The 21,727-nt window shown below is 32.9% G+C and overlaps 2 protein-coding genes across 2 annotated transcripts in view; one reads left to right on the forward strand and one right to left on the reverse strand.

Annotated features, from left to right (window-relative positions):
- Positions 1 to 291: 291 nt before the first annotated feature.
- sox8a (SRY-box transcription factor 8a) lies at positions 292 to 4,552 on the reverse strand. The gene is made up of 3 exons (XM_019063104.2): positions 3,845 to 4,552; positions 2,559 to 2,788; positions 292 to 1,130 (listed from the first exon to the last, which is right to left on the reverse strand). The coding sequence occupies exons 1-3, from the start codon at positions 4,210 to 4,212 to the stop codon at positions 499 to 501; spliced, it is 1,230 nt and encodes a 409-aa protein (XP_018918649.2). The 5' UTR covers positions 4,213 to 4,552; the 3' UTR covers positions 292 to 498.
- A 1,512-nt stretch (positions 4,553 to 6,064) lies between these two features.
- The window catches only part of lmf1 (lipase maturation factor 1), a 35,233-nt gene continuing 19,570 nt past the window's right edge, over positions 6,065 to 21,727 (forward strand). The window contains exons 1-3 of the mRNA XM_042734921.1: positions 6,065 to 6,242; positions 9,485 to 9,495; positions 15,555 to 15,703. Of these exons, the coding sequence (XP_042590855.1) occupies positions 6,181 to 6,242; positions 9,485 to 9,495; positions 15,555 to 15,703 (222 nt within the window). The 5' untranslated portion in view covers positions 6,065 to 6,180. The remainder of the gene's footprint in view (positions 6,243 to 9,484; positions 9,496 to 15,554; positions 15,704 to 21,727) is intronic.

A 21,727-nucleotide genomic window follows, 5' to 3' on the forward strand; every position in this document is an offset into this window, starting at 1 on the left:
AAAACAAAGAGCCCTTTGAGACGCTGTCATTCAGAATCAGCCCTCTCTCTTTTCTGCACTCCCTCGCTGATTCTTGGCTCTGTAAACCACGGATGATCCAGCATCTCTCCGATATTCAAATATAGCTTCATTTTGGCCTCAAATTGTGAGGAAAGCATGAGTTATTCTGTCCGTTTGACAGTTAGACTCGGCCTTTATCAACAATGAATTAGTTTTTTGTTGATTATTATAAAGACAAGTGTTGTTCTGCTAGTTTGTATCGTATTTAATATTGAATGTAGATATCATATAGCTCTAAAAAACAAACACTTTTATCCAGCCCATAATACAAGCACAGAACATTCGATATTGAAAAGTGAATCCAAAATCTGTTAGGAAACTCTAAAGGTCACAATTACCAGAAAAGTCTATGAAATGGCAAGACTTTAGAAAGATTTACTTCAGAAAGTATCAAACATGGTCCCATAATTCTCAGCATCTCTGACCCAAAACTTGGCATCAGGGTCGTGTTAAAGTCGTGTAAACCGGCTGCTCCCAGCTCGCGCCGGGACTATGAGACGGACTCGACAAGCTGTTGAGAACAGGAGTCACGTACGATCTTCTGGAGGAATGGAAGTACGGATATTGATAAATGCCAGCGGGATACCCGGAAAATGTGGTGAAGTACGTCGAGTTCTGCAGGTCTGGACAGTCAGTCAGTTCGGATTGGGTCGGTGACCCGTGAGACTCTCCATAATGAGAAGGACTCAATTGTTCTGTTTTAATGAGCGTTCTTTGTTGGTTTGCATTGCTGAGCGAGGATGCAGATGGTGACCCGGACCCCTTGTTCCATGCCGAAGCGCTGCCGTGAGGATGATGGTGGTAGGATGCGCTGAGACAGCCGGGACTGGAGTGCGGCCCGCCGTTGTTCTCCATGTGGCCGTTTAACGGCAGGTACTGGTCGAACTCACGCACGTCAAACGGGCCCATGCTGCCGATGACGTCGCTGCTGAGCTCCGAGATGTCCACGTTGCTGAAGTCGATGTTGTGTCTTGTGTTTTCTGACGCACTCCGCCGGGACTCCAGTTTGGCGCTTTGATGCTGATCGGACTTCGGGGTGGTTGGAGGTGTAGGAGGACCGTGAGGTTGAGCTGGGTTGGAAACATCGAATGTGTTTTGTTGGGTTGAGGTGGAAAAAATAAAGGTTCTTTACGCTCTTCCCGAAAAGAACCTTCCGGTGAACAGTTCTTAAAAAAACTTTTTCTTAGAAGAACATTTTTAAAATCTATAGAAACTTTTTCTGCTATAAACAACCTTTTGCAGAATGGAAGGGTTCGGTGGATGGTAAAGGTTCTTCATGGAACCATTGATGCCAATAAAGAACCTTTATTTCTACAACAGGTATTGGCATTGATGTTTTTTTTCTAAACCTAAAAAAAAAGAAAGAAATTGATGTTTTAAGACCTGTTCATTTAAAGGTTCCTTGGGGAACCAGAAATGGTTCTTCAACACATTAAAAATAAAAGTTCTTTATAATGGTTCCATTAAGAACCTTTAACATCCATGGATTCACTTTCCACTGGAAAAATTTTGAAATCTTCTTTAAACTTAGAAAAAAATGGATGCTTTAAGAACTGTTCACTTAAAGGTTCCTCAGGGGACCAGAAATGGATCTTTTACACATTCAAAATAATGGTTCTTTAATGGTATTGATGGTTCCATCAAGAACGTTTAACATCCGTGGAACTTTTCCATTGCACAAAAGATTATTTATAGCAGAGGGTTATTAAACTGTTATTTACACACTTTTAAAAACAGTGCACTGGAAGGTTCTCTGGAGAACCAAAAATTGGTTGCCATTATTGATTCCATCAAGAATTTTTAAAATCCATGTAGTCACTCTCCATTGATCAAAACTGTTTTTTATTATGGAAAAGGGTTATTAAAATGTTTTTTACACTTAAAATGGTTCTTTTAAGAACTGTTTATTTAAAGACTCTTCGGAGAACCAAAAATGTTTCTTCTACGCTCTGATCAATTAATGTACGTTACTGGCGTTATAATAGTTCCATTAAGAACCTTTAACATACATGGTATTTTAGATGGTTAAAGAACTGTTTACTGGAAGGTTCTTTGGGAAACCAAAAATAGTTATTTTACATTCCTACAAGTAAAAGTCCATCCACTGAACTTTTCCACTGGACAAAAAAATCTTTATTATGTAACAAAAAGTGATTAAAATGTTCTTTACACTAACAAAAAACGATTCTTTTAAGAACTGTTCACGTAAAGGTTCTTTGAAGAACCAAAAATGGATTTCTACACTTACAGGTTCTTTATTGGCATTGATGCATCCATGAAGAACTTTTAACATTCTTGGAATATTTCCATTGCACATAATAATAATAATAAAAAAGGTTCTTTTAAGAATTGTTAACTGGTGGTTCTTTGAGGAACCCAGAATTGTTCTTCAATGGCATCGCTGGGAAAACCCCCTTTATGGAAGCTTTATTTTGAAGAGTGTAATAAAAAGTATGACACAACCAAAACTGTAAGACAATAGCTCTTTCATAACTCACCACCGTGGACCTGTTGATGGTGTATCCCTCTCATACCCGCTTCCACTTTGTACATTTGATCCGAGGCGTGAGGGTTCTCCTCAGCTCCCGTGTCCAGTTCACTCTGACCCGGCTTCAGGCTCTTCCTCCTCCGCGGCTGGTACTTATAATCCGGATAGTCTTTCTTGTGCTGGAGTCGCAGTCTCTCTGCCTCTTCCACAAACGGCCGTTTCTCGCTCTCAGAGAGCAGCCTGGATGATCGGTGCGGCCGTCCGTTGCAAAGCATGGAATGAAAAAGTGCACAAGTGAATTAAAACAGTCGTGTGTGAATGATGAAAAATAAATCTAGTTTTAGATGGTTTGAAGCTGCTGCAGAACGTCTTGATCCAGCAACAAACCAGGGATGCATTTTTCAAAAGCAGCTATGGACGCAAGTTCAATTGTTACCAATAGAGTTCACTGGAACTTCACTGGTTTACAAGCAGCTCCACAGAACATTGCATTTACGTCCTTAAACTATTTTCATTTTACTAGTAGCTACTGAAAGTTAATACTACCTCTGTTTACCAACAGTTATACTAGTACATATTCAGTAACAATAAGGTTTCATTTGTTAACATTTGTTAACATTTATTAAGAATGAACAATACAACATTTATTACTCTCAGTCAACATTTACAAACACGTTTTACGCATTTAATGCACCGAACTATTAACTCACATTAACAAAGATTAATAAATGCTGTAAAAAGATTGTTAGTTGTTAATAAATTAGGCTTTAAAGTGTTACTTTGCTACTAGCCATGATCCTAAAATTGACAAGTATTCCATCGCTATACTTGCAACAAATTACACATTTTCTGAGTTCTACTGAATAGTATGTATTCTACTTTATTGCATGCTTTACTAGTAGCCTACTAGTACTTAACTAGTCTTGTACCAATGACTAGTATCTGATTCCAACAGTTACACTTGTTTTATTGCTTGTCAAATAACTAATCTTGATTCAAAATCTTACTAATAAGATATTTTGGTGTCTAATTCAAGTGTGTGTCTGTTTAACTTGCTCTGGGAAAGTGAAATAAGTACTAATATCTGTTTTAGTTCATAGAGACGTTAAAGAGATACTTAAACATTAGTGCAAGTAACATATTAATAGCTACTGGCTTACCACTCATTAGCCAGCATTAATGCTGTTCATTAGTAGAACTTCTTATTTATTTGCGTAAACACGACATGCATTGTGTAACCTACATGATGTCATGTAAAGGGTGATCCATCGTGAAGTTGACCTGAAGTGCACGTACCTCCATAACTTGCCGAGGGTCTTGCTGAGCTCGGCGTTGTGGAGATGTGGGTATTGATCCGCGAGCTTCCTGCGCGCCGCCTGCGCCCACACCATAAACGCGTTCATGGGTCTCTTCACGTGAGGCTTGTCTTTCAGAGACCTGCTGCCCTGCATTGGCATCGGCACCAGAGACCAGTCATAGCCTTTGAGGAGCTGTGACACCGCGTCTCGAATGCACGGGGGGAAACGGGCATCTTCCTCGGCGCCGGTTTGGGGCTGCGTGCCTTGTTCGTCGGATATTGATGGAGATGACGGCGAATCAGAGTCCAAATCGGCGATATAAGGGCTTTCAGTCCCAGAAGGAGTTTTATCCGGCTCTTTTGACATTTTCAAATCCTCCTTGATGAAACGTTAAAAAATATGAACAAAACGTGACAATAATCGGCAGGCGGCTACGTGCGCACTTTACGCGTAACGCGCGTTGGCTTTTGTGGAGATTTGGAGCGAATATTCCAAAGAAACCTACTGATTTATTGTTTTCTTGAATCTCAAGGCTCGGTCGAGCAACACTGGTGAATGAACTGGCAACACTTCACAACTTGTTGGTAGGAGTGAAGTTTTTCTGAGGCTTATACTCTCGCACTCCTCCTTCTCTTCTCTCATTGGAGGAGAGGCTTTTGCGCAACCTCTCCAATTGGTCTGCTCAGGACATCAGCAACTTTTTCACTTAATTGAACATAATTGACTAACAAATTAGACCATAAACCAATAACTGCTCATGGGTTCCCTGAAAAATCCAACCTTGGCCCACTGTATTTTATGAAAACTCTCCTCCTTGGCTAACTAAACATGACTTTAATTTTAATATTAGGTATGTGAAAGATATACAGTAGAACAGGTTTCACTGCACAAATAATTCTGATGAACTATTTAAAAAGATGTACATAAAGTGTATAAGCGTATATACATAAACTATTTATATAAATTCAAATTTGGAAAACATATTTGGTCTTAACATTAATATATATGTGTGTATATATATATATATATATATATATATATATATATATATATATATATATATATATATATATATATTATATATATATATATATATATATGGAAAACATATTTGGTCTTAAAATTAATTATATATATTATTTCACATTATTTTATATAATTATATATACATTCAATCAAGAGTCATTTGACTCTTTACATAAAGTTGTCACATTTGTTTGAAATTTTGTAAATATACACAATTTATTAATCACAATATTTAGGCCTACAGTGTATTTGCAAAAAAAAAAAAAAAAAAAAAAAAAATAAATAAAACATTCCCCCAAATACCGACAAATGTGCTTAAAAGGTCTTTGGTGAATGTACATTTTATTTTGGTGCAGATTTTAAAAAATCTTTTTATTATTATTATTGTTTATAAATGTTTAAATGAACTATTTTTTTTAATCTTTTAATTAATTACATTTCTAAACATCTCAGCATATAGATTTTAAATATAAATGTGAAATCTTTAGCTCTGTCGGTTTTTATTTCAATTATTATTTACAATAACATAAGCAAGAATATTTCAGAGCCGCCAGTCTCAGAATGTTGTGTTGGCAGAAGCGCATTGTCCTCTGATTGGTCCGTTGCGCCGCGCGTGATTTCCTGCGCATGTGCAGAGCGTTCGAGAAACATGGCGTCCTCCAGTGAGCGCTCCGAGAAAAGCGAAAGTTTCCTGAGAAAGCGACGCGGCGATGCGCTTGTTTCAGACAGTCTTTCACACGACAGCTGCAGCGAGACTGTGCAAGACGAAGACTCGAGCGAATATGACAAGAAAGTGGGCGTATCGACACAAACCGGGACCTAACTGTACTGGCTCACGCGCGTGGCGCTGCTGCGAGCCATCGCTTTCATCTACTGTGAGTTTGACAGGTGGCAGCTCTACAGGATGCAGTTGCTAGGAGATCAGACACAATTAGTTTCATCAGTTAGTTACACTTACTCATCTGTGCAATAGAAACCTATAAGGTTACATTAGTGAAATACAGCCTGTCTGTAATAACTCACCTTTGTGTGAAATCACAGTTGTCTCGTTTTCTTTCTAGTTGTGGCTTTCACTGTCGCGTACAACCAGAACAAACAGCTGATTGGAGTGAATGGTGTCTTGTTTTGGATTTATTATTTGTTGGGGGTAAAGGGTTATTTGGGTGGAGGGATTGTTGTTGAGGATCTGGCGTACACTCCTTCGGTCCTCTGGTTTATGGACTGGAATGAGATGGATGCCAACCTGGATGGCACTGCTCTGGTGGGAATGGCTCTGGCAGGGTTTGTTTTAATTATGGTGAGGCCAGTATGATCATTATGGGAGTGCTTTGGATCCTGTATCACTCTATTGTGAATGTCGGACAGCTTTGGTGAGCACACACACGCACACGCATGCATTCATCTTTCTCATGTTAAAACAATACAGTCTTTTTATTGTAATAAAATTAGATTGAATTATGCCATTTTGTTGGAGATAAATTGACCGTTTTTGCCACACCTACAACATTTCATTGACTCTTATGTAGAAGCCCATTTCCTCCACTTAAGAAAAAAGTTGTGCTTCGGTAAATAATGTCATACTAAGTTTTAATTATGAGATAAAACGTCACGATTATGACATGATGATATTAAACATCACAAGGATGAGATCAGGAGTCATGATCATAATCAAGTCGAAATTTAAAAAAAGCTGACATTATGACAAAACAATGACAAAAAGTGAAAATGAGATAAAAAAGAATAATTATAAAAAAAAGCAACTAAAGATTATGGCATACTAAGTCCTTATGAGATAAAAATATAATATTGTGACAAATTTGACTGTTATAATTATAACTTTTAACTTTTTATGTCACAATTTGACTTTTTATCTCAGTATGATTTTGTATGTCATAATGTTTGCTTTTTTTGCTTTAAAATTTTTGACTCATAATTATGCACTTTTAAGTCACAATTTTGACTGTCAGAATTTTGACTCATAATTATGACCTGGTATCTCATAATTTCAGCTTTTCAGGTGATAAATATGCATTTCACATCATAATTTGGACTTTTATGTCATAATTACCCAATTTATGTTATATTTAAAAAAATTATGGTTTTGCATCTTAAACTTTATTTAAACTTTTTGTTCAATAATTGAGTTGGGAGGAATGTTAATTTCGGTTATTTTTTTTTAAATTTTTTGTTAGGCCTATATGAGAAATATATATTTTGCTTAAATAATAAATTAAGAAAATTAATGAAAAACGCAGTTTCGGTTCATTTTTGTGTTGCGCGAAAGGAAATCAGATGGCAGAAAGCGTCATCCTATATTTCTTTAGGCTTATTTTACGCACAAATATTTGTTTTTATTGTGAATGTACACAAATAAAGGCAAAACTTTTACAATTCTGATTATCTTTATGACTTAAAGGAGTAGTTTCCATTGTTAGAAGGAAACAATTAAAATGATTGCGCTGGAGCCGCATGCGCGCACACAGTTAAGCTTTGCTACCTTGACAGTGCAGCCTGTTCATTATCATAATATAATACAGACAGTCAAACATATGAAAAAAAACAAACAAACACACTGCTCTGTTTAAATATGTAGTAAAATCTGGGCTGTTAAGTGTTATCAACATACGATGTTATGCCAAATATTTTGTTTTATGTGGATATTGGAACACGAGTGAAGAAGGCTACATAATAAATAATATTTTGGCATTCAAATACATCGCAAATACGGAAACATTTGATTTTGTGTCGAATGATAGACCCAACGTTGGTTTCAGTTTTTTTTTAGCTTAAATGAATTAGTTTTGGCTTGTCGTTTATATTGCTATAACTCCTTAAAGGCCTATTTTTAATTCTTGTTCTTTTATAAATACTGTTAGGCCTAATTGAAAGGATTTGTTGTGGATTGAGGGGAACTAAAAAAAGCTTAGCTATGTTTACAGTTTATTATAATGTTTGTAAACATTTCGCGTCGGCATTAGGCCTATTTCTGAATGAAATATTAAAATCCGACTTATTATACGCGACTTATGTTTTTTTTCTCTAAAAAAACTTTTTTTTTAAATACGCGTAGCATATTTTAACCATGCAGCAAACCTTTTTTAATATTTTGATAAATTACTGAAAATAAATAAATAAATGACTTTTTGAACCATTTAACTGATTGTATTAATCGGTCAAAATTCTTAACAGTCGGTTAACGGTGAACTGGTTAAAATGAACATCCCTATGAGTTAGTATCTCAAAATTTAGACTTTTTATCTCATAAATTGACAAGATGCATAATTTGTCTTTACAACTCATAAATATGACAACTTATCCCACAATTTTGACTTTTTATGTCACAATTTGATTATCTCTTTATGAGATTGTATGTCATAACATTTACTTTTTGACTTAGTATATCGTAATTATGACTTTTAATCTCATAATCATGACTCAGTATCTCATAATTTTGACTTTTAATGTCATAATTGTGCATTTCATCACAATTTTGACTTAGTATCTCATAATATTAACACTTTGTCATAATTCAACGTTACTCTGTTATGACTTAATATGCCATAACTTTTACTTTTTATCTATGACTTAGTGTCATAATTATGATTTTTTTATCTCATAAGTATGACTTAGTATCTCATAATTTGACTTTTTTATCACTTTGACATAGTGTCATAACTTTTCTTGCTTGTATGACTTGCTGTGTCATAATTATAGCTTCTTATCTCATAATCATGACTCAGTATCTCATAATTTTGACTTTTAATGTCATAATTTAATTTTATATTTTTTAGTTTGTTTTTTTTGTCATTTACTTTTTGACTTAGTATATCATAATTATGACTTTTAATCTCATAATCATGACCAGTATCTCATACCTTTGACTTTTTTATGTCATAATTATGCATTTCATCAAAATTTTGACTTAGTATCTCATAATATCAACACTTTGTCATAATTCAACTTTATTCTGTTATGACTTAATATGCCATAACTTTTAATTTTTTATCTATGACTTGGTGTCATAATTATGATTTTTTTATATCATAAGTATGCCTTAGTATCTCATAATTTGACTTTTTATCACTTTGACATAGTGTCATAACTTTTGTTTGTATGACTTACTGTGTCATAATTATAGCTTCTTATCTCATAATCATGACTTAGTATCTCATAATTTTGTCTTTTTTTGTTGTTATTATTTATTTATTTAATATTTTTTTTTAGTTTTTATTAATTTTAACACTTTGTCATAACTCAACGTTATTCCGTTATGACTATGGTCATAACTTTTTACTTTTTATCTATGACTTAGTGTCATAATTATGATTTTTTTATCTCATAAGTATGACTTAGTATCTCATAATTTGACTTTTTTATCACTTTTGACATATTGTCATAACGTTTACTGTTTTTTTGTATTTTTTTTTGCTTTTATTATTTGTTGTGTATTTATTATTTATTATTTTCTTTTTATCATGATTATGACTCAGTATCTCATAGTTTATCTTTTTATCTCATAATTATGATTTACCAAAGCATGACTTTTTGTATGTCATATTAAATGATGAAAATGGATTTAATCTCATATATTTCTCTGTTTCCTTTTATCCAGGTACTCCTTTGGTGAGTAATCATCTCTCACATTGTTTGTAAAATAAAGTTATGCACTTTTTGTTTTCTAGTAGCAACATTCTCATAGATGTGAGTTCTAAATGAATCATTGCAACAGAAGAATAAATCAGGGCCTCTTCTCCCAGAATTCCCTTCAGTGTTTAGATTTTTGATTTGGGATCTCCACGAGTGTGACAGATAGAGGCTTTGAAGCCAAATCGGTTCAGTAAGATGTTGACTGCGCCAAGTCACAGTGGGGAGATGAGCATTTGTGCTGGCTGTTTGGTATGATGTGTTATGCGAGAGTTTTAAGTGGTAAGACTAACCACATCTGTGATCGTTTGCGCCAAGTCACAGTCAAATTCTCCAGATAAACAAGAAAGCCACAAATGGCCTCAATTGGCCAATCAGGATTTAATTTAAGCCCGTTGTTGAGTGGAAGACAAGAACATGTTTTTTGATTTATATTTGAATATTTATTTTGTGTTTTACACCAGTTTTGTCATTTAAAGCTTTTCCTGGTTTTAGGGATCAATCCAAGTGAATGTAACAGTGTAATGTCATGTAATGGATTTCAGATGATTATAAATCTTTTTCCATTTTCAAAAGTATTCATACTAGGGGTGTAAAACTACAACAATGTGGATCAATGCATCGATCAAATGGCCAAAAATATGATGCAATGAAGCAATGTGTAAAAATAATTTTTTTTCACCTCATTTTGTTGCCTGTGTCTTAAGGTTTGCACATTTTCAAAATGTATGTATGTGTATGTATATATATATTATACACAGTATCTCACAGAAGTGAGTACACTCCTCACATTTTTGTAAATATTTTATTACATCTTTTCATGTGACTACACTGAAAAAAATGACACTTTGCTACAATGTAAAGTAGTGAGTGTACAGCTTGTATAGCAGTGCAAATTTGCTGTCCCCTCAAAATAACTCAACACACAGACACAGCCATTAATGTAAAAACTGCTTGCCACAAAAGTGAGTACATCCCTAAGTGAAAATTTCCAAATTGGGCCTAAAGTGTCAATATTTTGTGTGGCCACCATTATTTTCCAGCAGTGCCTTAACCCTCTTGGGCATGTAGTTCAGCGGAGCTTCACAGGTTGCCACTGGAGCCCTCTTCCACTCCTCCATGACGACATCACGGAGCTGGTGGATCTTAGAGACCTTGCGCTTCTCTACCTTCCATTTGAGGATGCCCCACAGATGGCTTTAGGTCTGGAGACATGCTCGGCCAGTCCATCACCTTTACCCTCAGCTTGTTTAGCAAGGCAGTGGTCGACATGGAGGTGTGTTTGGGGTCTGGCCCTGCGGTCCAGTCTCCGTAGGGAGGGGATCATGCTCTGCTTCAGTATGTCACAGTACATGTAGCTCCAGTGCCGGCAGCCCCAGACCATGACTCTCCCACCACCATGCTTGACTGTAGGCAAGACAAACTTGTCTTTGTACTCCTCACCTGGTTGCCGCCACACACGCTTGACACCATCTGAACCAAATAAGTTTATCTTGATATCATCAGACCACAGGACATGGTTCCAGTAATCCATGTCCTTTGTCTGCTTGTCTTCAACAAACTGTTTGCGGGCTTTCTCGTGCATCATCTTTAGAAGAGGCTTCCTTCTGGGATGACAGCCATACAGACCAATTTGATGCAGTGTGCGGCGTATGGTCTGAGCACTGACAGGCTGACCCCCCAGCACTCATACGTCTATTTCCCAAACACAACCTCTGGATATGACGCTGAGCACCTGCACTCAACTTCTTTGGTCGACTATGGTGAGGCCTGTTCTGAGTGGAACCTGTCCTGTTAAACCGCTGTATAGTCTTGGCCACCATGCTGCAGCTCAGTTGCAGGGTTTTGACGATCTTCTTATAGACTACGCCATCTTTATGTAGAGCAACAATTCTTTTTTTCAGATCCTCAGAGAGTTCTTTGCCATGAGGTGCCACGATGAACTTCCAGTGACCAGAGTGAGAGCGATAACACCAAATTTAACACACAAAATATATAATTTTTTTTTTTTGTTATAACAAAATATATAATTTTTTTTTTTTGTGTGGATTCTATGGAGGCCTGTGTAATTGAGGGTTTTTTTCTCACAATGTTGAGATTATCTCACAATTTAGGCTTTTTTTTTCTTGTAAGATACAAATTTGCAATTCTAAAAAAAATTTTCCCAAAAAAGTCAGAAATGCATAGAAAGAAATTCAGTGAATAGCGAAGGGAAAAAAAGGCAAAATTGTGAGGTATAATTAAAAAAAAAATTAAAAATACATTTTTTTCTTTCTGTATATTTCCAAATTCAGTTTTTTTCTCGCAATTTGTTGTTTATATCTCACGGATCACACCTACAACATTTCATCGACTTTTATGTGGAAGCCCATTTCCTCCACTTAAGAAAAATGTGATGCTTTGGTAAAATATAATTATGTGACATAAAAAGATGCAGATTTACAATTGCAAGAAAAAAAATGAGATAATGTTTTTCTTTCTGTATATTTTAAAATTCTAAATTTCCCCCTTGCAATTTGTATCGTTTATATCTCACAAATCTGCCTTTTTTCCCCCTGTGATAAGTTTGTTACAATAAACTTTTTATTATTTTTTTCATGTGAATAGGATCCCAATTAGAATTCAGGATTTGCAGTTTTCAAAGATTCAATTAAATGTTCATGTTATATTTCGGTTGCATTTGTGGATTAATACAAAAGTAACAGTTTATGTAAAATAGGCACATGATAACATAAAATCAATATATTGATCACAGACTCCTGAATCTGTTTAAATCGTAATCTGATTGTGACGTGATTTGAGGTATTGGCAAATTTTGAAGACAATCAATGTCAAATCATCTGATGTGCACCTCAATATACAATTTAATTTGGTAATTTCTTTATGAACAGTAGCTTGAGTGTGAGTGTTAAATTGGTAATCTGTTTTAATTTTATTTGGATAGGAGTGCCATGCAAAAACTTCTCCAGTTCAGTTAGCAGTAAACTAAATTAAGTGCAAAGAGAACATGGCGGCGTCTCAGATATGCAGAATCTTCTGTTCTTCTCCCAAGACTCAAATGCAATCAGCGGAGCTGGAGATGTAATGAATTATTCAGTCCCAAACCAAATAATTGTGTCTAGAAATCTGATTAGGGTGTGTAAAAATAGCAACGAGATACTGTAGCGATTCTCTCGGCCGTCTCCTGTGTGTATGATACTCTGGAGAGATAAATGTGAGCACCTCCAAACTCTGTCACGCTCCAATCGCTCATTTCTGCCCACTTTCCAGTGTGAGCCACCTACAGGCTTTACACGAGTGAACACAGCGCTGCGATGCTCGAAAGGCCATTTCTTTCCCAGAGAGCCTTGAGGGTGAAATCACAGAATTTGTGCCATCAATTCTGCCTGGAAGCTGGTTGCAAGTGGTTATTGCTAAACATTTTGATTGCATCTCAGTGGTTCAGTGCGCTTGAGGTCAGATGAAATCTGCTAGTATGTAAACGCTTGATTCTCTTTGTAAAGCGAAGCGATGCGGTGATTCTTTATTCTCTCTGTACATTAATACCAATGTTCTGCAGCTCGCAGGATTTTGCATGGATTGATTTCCTGAGGAGACGTTTAGATGGCAGTGATTTAGAGATTCGAAGCACATTCTCTTTGGTTTAAAGCAGCCCAGCCGCAGGAAAAACACACATGGATGGTGTAGAATGACTAGTGAAATGCAAAAGAGAATATGTGATTATTTGATGCACCTGTTTTAAAAGCCTGTTCACACCAAAAACAATAACTGTAAAATTTTAATAATCATTTTAATTAGAAGAGAAGTCCACATCACAATATTGCTGGAGTCACTGTCAGATTTTTTTAGTTTTTTATTTTCTCAGCGATGAACGACTAAAACATTGACAGCAGATGTTAAAGTTTTAGTAATTTTTGCAACTTTTTTTATATATATATTTTGAATGAGATTTTTTTTCATTTTAATTTTAGTTAAAGTTTCAGAAATTTTGTTGTGTTTTTGTAATTTTTACTAGTTTTTCTTAATATTTTGAATGAGATATTATTTTAAATATTTCTGTTTTCATGTTAATTTTAGCTAAGGTTTTTAGTAATCTTTTAAGTTGTGTTTTTGTTATTTTTAATTAGTTTTTAATAATTTTTTTAATTAAAAAAGATTTTGTTTTCATTTTTTATTTTAGTTAAAGTTTTAGTAATTTTTTGTGTTTTTGTAATTTTTACTAGTTTTTGTTAATATTTTTTTATTAGATATTATTTTAACATTTCAACATTTTTCTGTTTTAATGTTAATTTTAGCTAAGGTTTTAGTTATCTTTTAAGTTGTGTTTTTGTTATTTTTAATTAGTGTTTGTTCATATTTTGAAATAAAAAATATTTTGTTTTCATTTTAATTTTAGTTAAAATTTTAGTAATTTTGTTGTGTTTTTGTATTTTTTACTAGTTTTTGTTAATATTTTACATTGGAATTTATTTTTATATTTTCTGTTTTCATTTTAATTGTAGCTAAAGTTTCAGTAATTTTGTTGTGTTTTTGTAATTTTTACTAGTTTTTCTTAATATTTTGAATGAGATATTATTTTAATATTTTCTGTTTTCATGTTAATTTTAGCTAAGGTTTTTAGTAATCTTTTAAGTTGTGTTTTTGTAATTTTTAATTAGTTTTTAATATTTTTTTAATTAAAAAAGATTTTGTTTTCATTTTAATTTTAGTTAAAGTTTTAGTAATTTTGTTGTGTTTTTGTAATTTTTTATTAGTTTTTGTTAATATTTTGAATTAGATATTATTTTAACATTTTAACATTTTTCTGTTTTCATGTTAATTTTAGCTAAGGTTTTAGTAATCTTTTAAGTTGTTTTTGTTATTTTTAAATAATTTTTATTTTTTTTTAATTAAAAAAAGATTTTGTTTACATTTTAATTTTAGTTAAAGTTTTAGTAATTTTGTTGTGTTTTTGTAATTTTTTATTAGTTTTTGTTAATATTTTGAATTAGATATTATTTTAACATTTCAACATTTTTCTGTTTTCATGTTAATTTTAGCTAAGGTTTTAGTAATCTTTTAAGTTTTGTTTTTTTTTTTTTTTTTTAATTTTTTTTTTTTTATTTTTTAAATATAAAAAATTTTGTTTTCATTTTAATTTTAGTTAAAATTTTAGTAATTTTGTTGTGTTTTTGTAATTCTTACTAGTTTTTGTTAATATTTTGAATTAGATGTTATTTTTATATTTTCTGTTTTCATTTTAATTGTAACTGAAGTTTTAGTAATTTTGTTGTGTTTTTGTAATTTTTACTAGTTTTTGTTAATATTTTGAATTAGATATTATTTTTATATTTTCTGTTTTCATTTTAATTGTAGCTAAAGTTTTAGTAATTTTTTTTTTTTTTTGTTTTTTTTATTTTTATTTTTTTTTGTTATTGTATATTGTAATTTGTTTTTTATTTTTTTTTTTTTTTTTTTTGTTTTTTTTTTATTGTTTGTGTGTTTTTTTTAGTGCGTAATTTTTATTAAGTTTTAGTTATTTTACTTAAAATGTTTATTTTTTATGTTTTATTTCAGTTAATGTTTATTTTACTTCAAATAATGAAAATGTTTTTTGTTGTTCTACTTTAACAATCATTGTGGCATGTTTTCTTTTTTGTAAAGAAAAACAAATGAGCAAAATATTTTCTAAAGATATAAAATGGATATTTTTTTGGTCCAGTAAAATGGCAAAATCAAAAGCATCCAAATGCAACCCATTACTGATATACATCTGCTGACAATCAGGGACTGATGATAAAACATTCAGAACCCTCTCAAACTTGTGTCTCTGACTAACAAATCTCATAACCGGAGACTGAAATCCTAGAATATTACAGATTTATTGGAATCAAACACGGGGAATTAAGATACGACAGCATGTGGAATCATTCAGATTTCATAAGCAGCTCTTTTGTACAGTTTTGATTCTCATGCTGGTTTGGTTTTTCTGCAATAACATTAATTTTCCACTCATAGAGATCTGTTTGGTCACAGTTTGTGTGTTTGTGTGAGTGCAGGTTGGGAAAGCCAGCTTCTGGAAAGCGGTTTCTTGGGGATCTTCCTGTGTCCTCTGTGGAGTCTGTCCCCGATGCCGCGCCGCTGCCCGCCGTCGCTCGTCTCCATCTGGACCTTCCGCTGGCTCATAGTTCGCATCATGCTGGGTGCGGTCAGTACACTTACATGCACATTCATGTTTTCCCTGCCTGCCTCCAGTCATATATGTCACAGGACGAAGGAAAAGTACATGTGCGCTGCTAATGCACACATTAAACACCGTCAGACGACTTCTGTCTGGATTTTTTATGGCTTGTGTGACTGGCCCATAACTATTGTCTGCCAAAGTACGGAGGTTGCCATGTAGATGAAAATGTTTTTCCAATTAGTGCCGTAAATGAGGAGGAATGGGGAAGGAGAGCTGCACGTTCGGTTAAAGCAGGCCAAGAATATAATTGCCTTTAAGTGCTTACAACTGTAAAAACCCTGCAGCCGTTTCCCCTCAGACACACGAGGAATAAAAACTGAGAAACGAACAAACTGCTTTTAATAGCAGGGTAATGATTATCACTCATTCGAGGTGTCTCCTCAGATTTCTCTGCGTTGAAGGGAATAAAAGAGTATGATTTAGGAGATCTCTCTTTCGGTTTGGTTTGGAATGAAGTCGTTAAACTGATTGGGGTGGTCGATGTTGTTCGTCTATTAGCAAGACATTTATTGATGAATGTGACGTGGATTTAAGCTAGTTTATTCACAATATGCAGGCTTTAACAGGAGGTTTTTATGGAAGCTTGTTTTTGCCATGGGATTAAAAAAATAACTGGTAATTACGACTTTTTATCTCACAATTGTGACTTTTGTTTTGCAATTTTATTTTACTATTCAGAATTTTTTGTCAGAATTGTAACTTAAATTCAGTTCTGAGAAGAAAAGTCATAATTCTGAGATGTAAGGTTTATATTTTTTATTTCATGGCAGAATTAAAAGCTTGAAAATTGTGAGAAAAAGCCATTCTGAGTTTATTTCTCACAAGACTAAGTTTATTTCTCCCAATTCTTATTATTTTTTTTAATTTAATTTAATTTAATTTAATTTAATTTAATTTAATTTAATTTAATTTTAGTTATTTATTTATTTTTATCAATTCTGAGTTTATTTCTTGAGTTTTTTCTTAGGATTGTGACTTTATATCCACAATTTTAAGTTTATATCCTGTATTTCAGAATTGGAAGTTGCAAGAAAAAAAAGATTCAAATTCACAATAAAAAAAAAAAAAGTCCTGTGGTGGATACAGTCTTTTATATGTTTTTGCTGTAGGCCTTGGTCCAGTGTTATTTTATTGTTATTTTATCAATATTATTGATGTACTATTATAGTTTTTATTACTATTTTTAATTAGATTTTATTTTTATTTTTTCTGTTTTTATTTTAATTTCAGGTAAGGATTTAATATTTTATTTTTATTTTACATTTTTTAAATCTTTATAATTTTTTAAATGTCTGTGTAGTTCTTATTCACTTCTAAGAATTTATTTAATTTAATTTTTTTTTTTTTTTTTTTTTTTTTTTGTAGTTTGAGTTAAAGTGAAACCGAGAAGTGTTGAAATAAGTAGTTGTTGAAATAAAATAAGTACTTTTTTTATATTAATCAGGGCTTAAAGTTCTCCAGCACCGTCTCAGATTTGGCTGCGGAAAAAAATAATCCTACATTTAAAAAAAAAAAAAAAAAACTTGTTGATTGATATCACTTTCGAGTCCATGAGTTCACCGACCAATGGTATGAGAGGAGCACAGCTTTCACTCTCAACCAAACTAACATTACTAGCCAATCAGAATGTTTGCTCTTATAAACACGAGACGCGCATAATAGTATCTAATTGCAGATTCGCAACCCTGATGAATGGAGAAGCGCCACAAAAACTGCGAGGCGCAATGGTCAGAGACGATGCCAGAACAAATTTACTGGGATTTTTGAAAATGCCCTGTTCACACAGTATCTATTAATGGTAACTTATTGGTAATTTACCAGTAAAGACTGTACTGTATGTGTGAAAGGGGCTAAACACGTCCTCTGTATATGCTGTGAATGTGAATTGACGTTCATCTGGAAAAGGAGTGTTAATTTTGTAATTGGTTTTTTATTTTAAATGTTTTTTATATCTTTGACATGGAAAGGATAATGCATCAACCAGTGTCTAAATATGCCATGTATTGTACATCAGGATTTCAAAATAAAAGTTTACAATTTAATAGATCTAAACATCGTTTAATCACGCTGTAAATTAAAACGTCACCAGGCCGTTGGCGCCCTCTGCAGGTATTTGTTTTAATACATAATGTGCTTAAGTTGGTTATGTTCATATTATGTATAGGCGTATTACATTATGTATTTTTACAGTGTTCAATACAATCATGTAATTTCTTAGTTTTGATATTTTATTTGAGCTAACTATTATTGCCTCATCGTTAGTTTATATATAAATAGTCATACTAAAGTTTTTCACTTAGGTCTGTTTGTGTTACTAAACAAATATCAGATTACTCAGTTGTCAAAATAATCAGTAGATTACTTAATTACCAAAATAATCATTACTTTCAGCCCTAGATTAGTTAAAATATTTCTAAATACAACTGCATTGTTTTAGTTTTTGTAATTCTTAAAAATAGTTTACATGTAGTATCTTTATTTTTTCTCATCTCGTGAGCTGTAAGTGTATTGTCACACCCTTAGTGTCGATAAGCGGGGATATAGCTCATAATTTTCCAAGTGTATGATACAGCTTTCATTCTTCAGGTCAACCATGCATTCATGAAAAAGAAAATCAGTTTGAATAAAGAAAGTGGTAACTTTATCATAGTAGCCTTTCAAATGTTAAAGTTGCCTGCCACAGTCATTGCATGCTTTGCATTTTTGCTTTAACCCCTGATTAATGTTTATTATATTTCAGGTAATACCAATGTTTTTCTAATGGTTGTAGTTTTAGTTACCTGTAATAACCCTGTTTTGTAGTTGCTGGATCCTCTTTCTTTTTGTTTTAGTTTGCTTTTATTATAAAAGTGTTTTGTTGTTGCTGTATTAACAGTGCAATTAAATCAAAACTGTTGTGGCAAAACATTCATTAGCACCAGCGCTTTGCAGTAATTTGCTGTGCTCGCCAAATGACCAGAGCACTGTTTAGCATTTCACAAGATGTTCTCTCTTCCGAGAAGCAGAGAAGGAAACGCCAGCTGTTCGTGGATGTAGTGGTGTATGGGTTTGGGCTGGAGTTGTTGGCTGGAGTGATTTGGTTAGCTGTCGTTTTCTTTTATTTCTTTTTTTATGATTTTGAGCAAGGGAAGTTTTTCAGCACACCTCTCCAAACCCTTCAGACTCCAGGCTTGGGTTTCCGACTGGATTCATGGTTCGCATGATTCCCTGGGCTCTGCACATTTATTATCTGTTGGAGGGTTATTTCTGATGTCTGATTTGCTCGGCATTTGTCTGGAATCTTTCACTTCGCGTCTGAAGTTCACACATTTCATCAGGAGTCCAAGCGCTGGTGTTGGAAATGTTCTCAAGCGTCCCGTCCATCTGCTCATATTCATTACTCGTCCCCCTTGAAGATTTGTTTGGAGTTTGCAACCATTGCTTAAAAAGTCACTAAACAAATAAGATTGTTAATACAGACTAGATCGAGAGAAACAGTCCAGATATCTCTCCAGAGTTAAAATCAATCGTCTTAAATCAATTTAATTAAATCTAATCACTTTAATAATTTAATTCAATTTTTGGAATGCTGTATCAGGCTGAAGAAGTTAAACTGTAAGGCAATGTGTGAATTATACAGTTATTTTCAGAGTGGGTGAAGTTTTATAGAAATTTCATTAAGGAGAATTTATGGTTTATCTCGCTCAACCTCAAATTGACTTTTGGCTCTGCAAGCATCCATAATTAGACTATTATTATTATTATTATTTTTTTTTTTTACGTGATCTTAAAGGGACAGTTCATGGAAAGTTCATATTATGTTGTATTATTGTTCTAATATTTCTTTGCAATGTTGTTTAAATTTCTTTATAACTTTATTTAGGTATTTTTTTGTGTACAGTTTTGTACAAACATTTTGGCGACATTGTATGAACCAAAAATAAGTGTTGTTTTATTTGTTCGTTTTTATTAATAATTTATTATTATTATTATTATTATATATATATATATTTTTGTTAAAGGTTTAGTAATTTTGTAGTGTTTTTGTCATTTTTGGTAGTTTTATTTTTTGTTTATATATATATATATATTTGTATTTTTTTGTTGTTTTATTTTTTGTTTATATATATATATATACAAAAATAACTAAAACTTAAATAAAAATAAACACAAACTATATAAAATAAACAGAAAACGTATATAAAACATACACAGCATATGTAGTGGTGTGTGATATTATATATAGATATAATATATATATATATATGTGTGTGTGTGTGTGTTTGTATTTTTTTTGTGTGTGTGTGTATATATATTTATATATATGTGTTTTTTTTTTTATGTTTTTATTTTGTTTGAAAATCAAAAGGTTGGGTTTGCAAGGTGAACTTTATTTATTTTATAATATAATTTATTTTATTTCAATTTTTTTTTACATTTTTGTTTCAGTTTAAGTTAACAATAAATTATGACAGCACTTTAGTTCACAACACTGTTTTTTTTTTTTTTTTTTAAAAAAATAAATAGAAAATAGTCTGGGCCCATTTTGGTTTAGAAAAAAATCTTTTTAGAGTGCTATTATTTTCTGATGAATAAAATCCCACATTACAGAAGTAAAATAGGTTGTGAATGTGGTTTCACATTTTAAGATTTTTACTGTTTAGCCTCCATAGACCTCACTATTAAACCTGACTTTATCCAAGCCACTACATTTGTTAGAGTCCATTAAAGCAAGCATTCATAAACCAGTTTCCCCCACATTTATTCTTTAGTCACTTAATCAGATTGCATTATTGTTTGAGCAGCTCAGTTAACATTTTGAATTTCTCTTAATTGTTAAATTAACCTCAAATTCTTAGTGCATAGATATTTTGTTGTTATCTTTTTTTTTTTTTTTTTTTTTTTAATGAGTTTGTGAATGAAAGACATATGTTGTCGTACACATGTTGTAACTTATAGTTCTTTATTGTGACTTATGAAACTGCAGAATTCAAATACGCTTTGGGGTTTCAAATGTGTTGTTTATATCCATGCATTTTCCATATTTTTCTGGTCGTAGAGGTCTTTGACTTTTCCACCCTTAATAGTTTAAGTCTGTAATTGTCCAGATCTGGACGTGAATGAGTTTTAAATGCACTTGGTTATTATTTTTCATGCTCGGATTACATAAAACATTGTGTGCACTGCGTTCAGTTTGTGTGCAGATTCAGAAAGAGACATTCTGCTTTGCTTTAGTGTACCTGAGTGCCTCCTGTTTTCATGCACATTTCTCCTGTTTCAGACGCTCTCTGTGTGTGTGTGTGTGTGTGTGTGTGTGTGTGTTTGACATTTCCTCTTTCGGATGGTTGGCAGGAGGTTTTGGCGTTCCTTACGGCTGTGTCAAGAATGGGCAGCAGAAACTCTCCTTGGCCTTTTTGTATCCTGTCAGCTAAACTTTTATAGAAGTGAATTGCAGCGAATAGAAGTTAATGAGGTTTTAATTCAGCTGCAAGCAAGCGCCCATCAGATAGTGTGGAAGGAACGTCTGGTCAAACGCCTGTCACATGCACCTGTGTGCTTTTACAGTAATACAGTATACTTTCATGCCTTCGTGCATGAACGGCACTAATTACCTGAAATTAAATTTAGATTATTTGGTCAAAATTGAAATGAGGAGAAATTGCCCTTGTGTTACCTGCTGTATGACCATTTCTATACTGCTCGAGAGGTAGATGCTGTTGTTTTATATTAAGATTTGAAGAATTGACTGCTGTACACAACATATTCTTCAATACACATATTCAAGACCTTTGCTACAGAAACAATTTGTCTGTTAATTAGTGGAGATAACATTTTATTTTATTTTATTTTATTTTATTTTATTTTATTTTATTTTATTTTATTTTATTTTTTATTTTAGTGCATGGGATTTTTTGTTTTTTTTTTTTTTTTTTTTTGTTTAATTTAATTTAATTTAATTTAGATTTTATTTTTTAATTTAATTTAATTTAATTTAATTTAACAGTTTTT

This window comes from Cyprinus carpio, chromosome B12, assembly GCF_018340385.1.
Source record: "Cyprinus carpio isolate SPL01 chromosome B12, ASM1834038v1, whole genome shotgun sequence".
NCBI lineage: Eukaryota > Metazoa > Chordata > Actinopteri > Cypriniformes > Cyprinidae > Cyprinus > Cyprinus carpio.